The 8,261-nt window shown below is 36.4% G+C and overlaps 1 protein-coding gene across 2 annotated transcripts in view; it reads right to left on the bottom strand.

Annotated features, from left to right (window-relative positions):
• PLXDC2 (plexin domain containing 2) overlaps positions 1 to 8,261 on the bottom strand; it is a 503,758-nt gene that overhangs the window by 109,515 nt on the left and 385,982 nt on the right. For both annotated transcript variants that reach the window (XM_069086276.1, XM_069086277.1), the window contains exon 7: positions 6,741 to 6,840. In XM_069086276.1, the coding sequence (XP_068942377.1) occupies positions 6,741 to 6,840 (100 nt within the window). The remainder of the gene's footprint in view (positions 1 to 6,740; positions 6,841 to 8,261) is intronic.

The raw sequence follows: 8,261 nt of genomic DNA, 5'->3' as shown, positions 1-8,261 counted from the left end.
TCTCTCTCTCTGTCTCTCTCTGTCTCTCTCTCTCTCTCTCTTTCTCTGTCTCTCTCTCTCTGTCTCTGTCTCTCTCTCTCTGTCTCTCTCTCTCTCTCTCTCTCTCTCTCTCTCTCTGTCTCTGTCTCTCTCTCTGTCTCTCTCTCTCTCTCTCTTACACACACACACACACAGAGTATATTCTATGAGAGTAGAGATTGACTTTTTGTAGTTGTATCACGTTAGGTATTAAATAAATGTATGCAGATAGATACAATAAGTAAAAATTCTGGTGCACGTACAGGGAATCCTTTGACTATGTCATATAGTGGGAAAAGTTCCCACTCTTCCATTCACTCTATATTCCAATCATTTTTTTTTTTTTGCTATTCTTCACATATGACCCTACATCTTTTGCGTTTGTCATAGTATAGATCTTCTGTCTTCCACTGCTGGAATATACTTATTCTGCAACTCTACCTCTTCAATTCCTAGCTCACATACCACCTTCTATATGAGTAAGGCCTTTCCTGAGCCCCTATTTCCCTCAACTGTTATTGCCTTCCCACCCGCTGCAATGAACTTTTATGAATGTTGTTCAAATTTTGTGTAAACCTCTAAAAGTACATGTTGTTGCCAATGGCATACTGGTAGGAAGGAAACTCCTAAAGAGAAGGGACTGTTGTGTTTTTATCTTTGAATTCCCAGCACCTAGGACAGCACCTTTCTCTTTTCTGCTGAAAGACTTCCTCAGTCCTCCTTTATCTTAGTTCCTTCCTTCTGAGACTCTTTCCAACTTCTCCTCTATATATCTCATTTGTATAATATTGTTTGGATATTTTCTCCCCTGTTAGACCTTGAGTTTCCTAAAAACAGTGATATTTTTGCCTTTCTCTATAACCCAAGTACTTAGCCCAGTGTCTTGGACTATGGAGAATCATGGGAGTTTGATGAATACTTATTGATTGACTACCTGGCACATATACTACTAACACATAAATATTTTTTCATTGATTGATCAACACTATTTTTCCTTTAAAGAGCCACAAATTTTTTTTCTCCATGACTGTAAGTTATTATATAAGAACCATAACAAATTAATCTTGGTAGGTTCTAGGTAAATTAGGTCTCCATGTTCTAGGTAAGACTTTGGTTTCACTAACCTTCATACATATATTTCTGAAAATAAAATAAGATGTTCTCATAATTTCTCATTTAACAAAATGTTTTCTGGATTTGCTAGAAATGCTACATTAATTAAGCTCCAGGGGGGTAGAGATTTGGTAAAGTAAAACAGAGAAAGGTAAGTCTTCTAAAGATTAATAATGAAATTGAAAATGATAGTTTGGAGACTAGGGAAGAAGGAATTAAAATCAAGATTAGTACAAATAAGCAGCCTCTATTTACTGAGGAAAAACACTGCACTCATACAAAAGTAAATCTCCTGGGGAAAGTTCTGAAGAGTAAAATGATAAGTATATTTAATAATGTTTAAAAAAGCATTTATGATATTAAGATACAAAAGTGAAAGCATGGGATGAAGGAAGAGGCATCCTTCCTAATATAGAGGACCTTGGTCCAAATCCCAGTTCTTCCTTTTGCTATCTGTGTGACCTTGGGAATGTAATTTAACCATTGTGGGTCTTAGTTTCTTCATTACAAAAGGAGGTAATTGGCTTACATTGCTTCTAAGGTCCTTTCTGGCTCTGAATCTATTATTACCCAAGTATTGACTAAATTGAAATGGGGAAAATTTTATTCACAATCTAGGACACTGAGTAACATGTTTGGGAAGTGATACAGCAGGAAAAAGATGTAAACAAAGAAAATCAGCTCAAGACTTTAGAGAGAAGAAAATGAGGTAAAGAACAGGAGACTAAGTCATGAGTTTCTACCCCTTTGTCTCTACAAACTCTGTATTGATGATGAGCTCCCATGAAGAAGGCTTCCCATTGTCTATAGGCAGCCCCTTTCTTCATGTCTCTCTTGATATTTAGTCCCACATTTCAAATTGCCAGCTGGTTATCTACCTAGCTGAATAGTCCTCAATATTCATTACCTTTCTTTCTAAATTCCAATTATTGTTGAGACCACCATCTTCCAATCAGTCAGCTACTTTGGAGTCTCCCTCAATTTTTCATTTAATTTGGACCCACATAGGGGGTGGCTAGGTGGTGCAGTGAATACAGCACCAGCTCTGAAGTCAGGATGACCTGAGTGCAAATTAGCCTGTGACCTTGGGCAAGTCACTTAATCCCAATTGCCTTCCAAAAAGCCAAAAAAAAATTGGCCCCACATATACAATCAATCACCAAGCCTCAGTGATGTCATTTCTTCACCATTTCTCCCACCATTCCCCCTTTCTCTACCCACAACGAAAACGATCCTAATCCAGGCCCTTAAAACCTGGACTATTGCAGTAGCTTCCTAATTGATCTTTCTCCATCTATTCTCTTTTCTCACTAATCCTTCTTCCACACAACTAACAAATTACTATTCCTACATGATCAGCCTAACCATTTGTCCTACTGACTCTGGAAATTTGTATGACTCTCCATTGACTTTAGAATATATGCCAACCTATCTTTCAAGGCTGATTGCCCACGACTATCCTTCATACACTCTACAACTAAACACACTTGTTTACTTGCTCACTCATTGTAGATGATATTTTATCCCCTTTGCACAATCTCTCTTCACCTCTGCCCCTTGAAATTTCTCATCCCTATGAGGCTCAGCTCAAGTATTATTTCCTTCAAGAGGCTCTACTTTTTGAAGTATTTACCATACCCTAACAAATCACTTTATTTTTATTTCATATATAAAAATGTAGATTTGTATAAAGAGAAATCCCCAATGCTTAATGAGACCCCTTAATGATTTCAAAGTTTTAAAAAAATAATTCAGAGAATTTTTTTCTTTTTATTTGGGTTAGGGGAGAGGCAGGAAGGTAATCACCAATTTAGAGACATTAGCTACTTTAGACACCGTCGTCTAATCTTCTCATTTTTCACATGAGAAAACTGAGGTTGGAGAGGCTATGAAGTAAGAGACAGAGATATTGAACCTATATTCTCATATTAAGAGTACATTATGTAAAACATTGTTCAACACTCTTCAATTGTTTTAGTAAACTTTTAGCATATAGATACTGATTAGGATGTAAATTCCATGACAACAAGAAGGTAAATGTTTTCTCTTGTTTATATTTTATATGCTTGTACTTGCTGGGTCAGATTAACATGAGAATACTCCTGGATTTTTTGCCTAGATGCCTATGTCTGACCTCCACAATGAAGATTAAAAAGAGCTGAAAAAAGTTTCCATTAATATGTTTTAAAGGTTGCATAATAGACCCTATGGGAGATGGTTAAGAAACTATAAGTGTACCTTAAAAAAGAGAATTATTTGAATAGGTCAGGTATGAAGGAAAGCTTAAGCAGGTAGGTGGTGTAATGGAGAACATGCTTGCTTGAGTGGTGATGAGACCCACAGGATATAGTCCGTGCTTCAGGTATTTCCTAACTAGGAGTCCCAGAGCAATTGACTTAGCTTGTCTGGGTCTTATTTTTCTTATTCATTAAATGAAGACTAGAGGCTTAATTAATGGCATTTACAATTCTTTGAGCTCTAAACCTATGATTTTATGATCTTTTAATAAATCAGTTTTTACTTTTATTTTCTGTATTTAGGTGGCAAAAAAGAAAGCAGAGGGGACTATAAACTTTAATTTGACAAAAGGATAGATTTCTTGATGATATCCAATGCTATATAATGGAAAAGAGACCATGAAATCACTGCCAATGGACAATTTTACATAGGATACCATTAGGAACATAGGAATCTATTAGTCATGATCAAGGGAAAGGGAATGAACTAGGATCTCTTAGAATCCCTCCAAGATACATATTCCTAGTACTCCAGACCCCCATCCACTGCAAAAGTGACTGAAGCATATGGTCAAGTATTGAAGTTGTCACCATGAAGACATATGAGAGAGAGAAGAGTTCTTTAGCATTCTTCCATTCATCACAAGGCACTTAGTTTGTCGAAGTTGTGCTTTTTGAATACTATAGAAAACTAAGGCATAAGTCTAAGTGACTCTGTGTTTGTGACCGAGATAGAAAGGAGAATGAATATAAAATGATTGCCTCTTAATTTTCAGATAAAATTTACATGCAAATTCACATATAATCTACCAACACATATAGTCAAAGTTGAGCCTCTAGAATGAGATTTTTTTCTTCCCAAACACAACTTATGTTCCTATAAAATGTCTAAAAAACACCAAATATAGAAAGACAAATAGAGAGACAGATGACAGATAATAGAGAGACAATCAGAAGAATAGAAAGATAGATAATAGATAATGATACAGAGACAAATATAGAGATAGCAAACCAGTTTTGATCTCATTACAAATTCATTATGAGGCATGCAATAAAAATGATATTCATATTAGGAAATACATCTGCATTTTTCCATTTTGAAACAAAAATGGATCAAAACAGCAAAATACTCCCTAAATTGCATCTTTTATAACACAAATGCAACAGATAATTGTCCCTTTGAAACAGACTCATAAAGAGCTAAATTCATTCCAAAGGCTAATCAGTTCTCTTAAAAATGACTAGACACAAACTTATAATCTTGCTACAAGATCTTTGAGGTGCTTTCTTAGAAGACAAAGAAAACTGCAATTGAAATTCTTTCTGTGTCCTAAAGAACCAACAAATAAACCGAAACAACTAGTCTTTCATTTCACTTTTGCTGTAATTGACTGGAGCCATGGTTGATTTAACACCCCGAAAGACAAGAATGGAGGAACATGCATATTGAAAGGGAAGCTAACATTGGCTCTCCATGGGCTAACATTATTTAACAGCTCTGTCAGGATGCTATTATATTGCCTACACACACTAATATATTCCTGCTTTGTTGAAAGGACAATTTAGTTTCTCAAAAATCCGCCTCGATTTAGCAGTTGCCTTGAATAATATTACCTCCCACAAACTGTGAGCTAACAAGGAGAAAACCCTTTGAGGATTCCCACCCTGCACCAAACAAAGCTCTGTCTAGTATAGATATTGAATCCTAAAAGAGTACAGTAATGAGTGACATGAGGTTAGACACTCTAAGGACTGCAATGCTTCTATTGCCTGGAAAACCTCTAAATAATTTCCACTCCATTTACCTGCCGCATTCCGGAGATGACATAATGAGGCAGAATGAGTTTCAGACAGGACCACACAGCCTATGCTTGTGACAAATTATACCTACCATTAAGAAGAAAAAGTCAGAAAAAAGGATGTACATGTTTGAAAAGGAAAGAAATGTTTTAATCATGAGCTGAGTTTCATCATTATCATCCATTGCTCAAATCAAAGGCATCAACGGAGAAAAGGAACCAAAGAATATTCTTGAAGAAGAGGAGGTTTAAGTACACCAGCATTTATGAGATGATGGCCCATGTTATAATACCCAGTGTACAATATAAGTGAACATAAGATTTGGGTATGTCGGCATGGTACAATATAGATTATCAAGTGGAACTGGTAAACTCCACTAAGTTGAGGTTTGAGAAGCAGTATCATAACTTGTTTCTAATCACACAGCACATTTACTTTCTCTAAAAGTAGACTGCCTTGCCTCTCCCATTTTCCAACTCTTTAGTGAATGATCCATTCAGAATATATTAGCTAGGAAGAGCAAATTTGTGTCTATCACACAAGAACAAACCACTGATCATGTCACCCCTTCCCCTCCCCACATACTCAATCAGCTGCCGATGGCTTCCTATTGACTTGAAATACAAAATGCTGGGTGGCCAGGTAGCACAGTGAGTAAGAGCACTGGCCCCAGTGTCGGGATGAACTGGGATCGAATCCGGGCTCAGACACTTAGCGCCCACCCAGAAACACCTGGCCGTGTAACCTTGAGCAAGTTACTGAACCCCGATTGCTTTAAAAATAAATACAAACTGCTCTTTTTGGCAGTCCTTTATATCCTAGTCTCCTCCTATCTTCCCAGTCTTCTTCTATCTTACACCTTGACACATACTCTTCAATCCAGTGACCCTGGCCTCCTGGATATTCCATGAACAAAACATTCCACCTTTCTGTCTCCACTCCTGACATTTTCCCTAGCTGTCTCCCATGCTTATAATGCTCTCCCTTGGTTTGACTAACCTCTCTGGCTTCCTTTAAGTCCCAATTAAAATCCCACCTTCTATAGGAAGTCTCTCCCAATCCCTCTAAATTTCAGTAACTTCCCTCCAATAATTATTTTCTATTTTCCCTGTACATAGCTTGCTTTGAATATGTGTTTACATTAGACTGTAAATCCCTTGAGGGCAGATACATTCTTTTGCCTCTGGTATCCCTAGTGCTGAATGCCTGGCACATAGTAGGTGCTTAATCAACATTTATTGATTGCTTTTCAGAAATAAAAGAAATACCTAGGCAATCAAGGTAGAATGTTCTATAAATTTTGTGTTTATGTGTGTGCACATGTATGCATGTGTGTGCACCTGTTCTGCTTAATTTCATTTTCCCTAAATTATTAGTTCAAAAGAAACAATGAGGTAGAAAGTCACAGTGGGAGTTTTAACTAAATACAATTACATTTTAATTAACAAGCCAAAAATTAGCTAAGTGATTTGTCGCTCAAACAGTTAAAGCAAATTTAAATTCATTTCCATCTTCTAAATGCCCCCCACAAAAGACCCAAATTGTGTCATTACCCTTCTCCAACATACATACTGGGAATCTGTTGGATCCTGTGGACAACTACAAATGCATCAGACAATCCCACTTTCACTGGATGGTTGGTTGTACTTATCTGGGTCACCAACACAGGAATCTGGTGGGGGAAAGGGGGAAAAAAGCAAATTGATACGAGTTAGTCTTGAACATCCTCTTAAGGGAGAAAAATAAAAGCAACACAACAAAATCCAAGTGTAATCCTTGCTGATTATATGTTTGTAATTGAGGGGAAAGGAGGAGTACTGAAGACTAAAGATACAGGGATAAGAATAGGGACACAAACTGTGATTTCACTGGTGTTTGAACTCCCAGTGAGGAATTACCTCTAGCACTGTAGATTGATATAATTTCAGAAACTCATCATCTTAGAGAGTTATTCAAAGCAACTATAGGCTAAGGGACTTGCCCAGAAACCACAAACAGTATATGCCAGAAGTGGGGTTTGAACTCAGGTGTTTCTGGCTCCTAGGTCAACTGTGCTAAAATTAATGGGAATTATATCTTCTGTAAGAAAAATGATATAAACATATCATTTATATATAAAATATACATAATATAAATATATCATTTATATAAAAATGAATATAGATACATATAATATGTACGGATACATATATGTATATACACATACACATGAACACACACATACACACATGGTGAAAGATACTGTATTAGAAATTCCACAATTGAACATCAAAATCTTCATAAGAGTCTTTCAGTTTTGATTTGTCTGAAATATTCAAAAGCAACACATTTTAGTGAAAAGAGCTTCAAATGGGGGTAATAAGAGGATCTACCACAGACTCTCACTAGCTACATGACCTTGGATAAGTCAGTTCATCTCTAGTTCCCAATTCACCTATCTGTAAAATGCTTTAGATATTTCTAACATTTAACCCACAAAGCTATTGAGTGCAAAGCACAATGGAGACTTAAAGCTTCATATGAATGGAAACTGTTATCATGCATGAAATGAAAGCATAAAAGCAGCCTCTTGACCTAGATATTGTTGGCACTTATAGAGATGGCACTATAAAGTTCAACAAGTGTTTTACACACATTATCTCATTTGCTAACCACAGATGTTTGATTAATAAAGAGACCTCAGAAGACGATAAAAGTGAATAATCAAGGACCAGGACTGTGGAACTTGTGTTGTTCAGTTGACAGTGCCACACACATGTAGGGATTCAATAAATATGTTTGCTGATGCTAAGCAATTAAAATATATATGTGAAAAAAACATTTTTTCTGTCTCTGGAATCTAAACACAATCAGATTCTAATTCAAATGATGTAATACAGAGAAAAACATAGAAATCATTTTATTTAAAGGAAGGGGCTATGTGATATAAGAGCATTTTCAATTTTGGGGCGAGAAAGGAGCAATTTCTAGGCCTTTGATGTAGGAAATTCACAGGATGGAAACTCACTCTACCAATGTAGTTCATTACAAAATTTTTAAAATTTCTTTCCTTCCTTCCTTCCTTCCTTCCTTCCTTCCTTCCTTCCTTCCTTC

This window comes from Petaurus breviceps, unplaced genomic scaffold, assembly GCF_028583685.1.
Source record: "Petaurus breviceps papuanus isolate PSGF00001 unplaced genomic scaffold, PetGlider_PUasm1.0 178, whole genome shotgun sequence".
NCBI classification, from domain to species: Eukaryota; Metazoa; Chordata; class Mammalia; order Diprotodontia; family Petauridae; genus Petaurus; species Petaurus breviceps.
The sequence above is the reverse complement of the archived record's forward strand: the minus strand, read 5'-3'. Positions and strand labels throughout refer to the sequence as shown.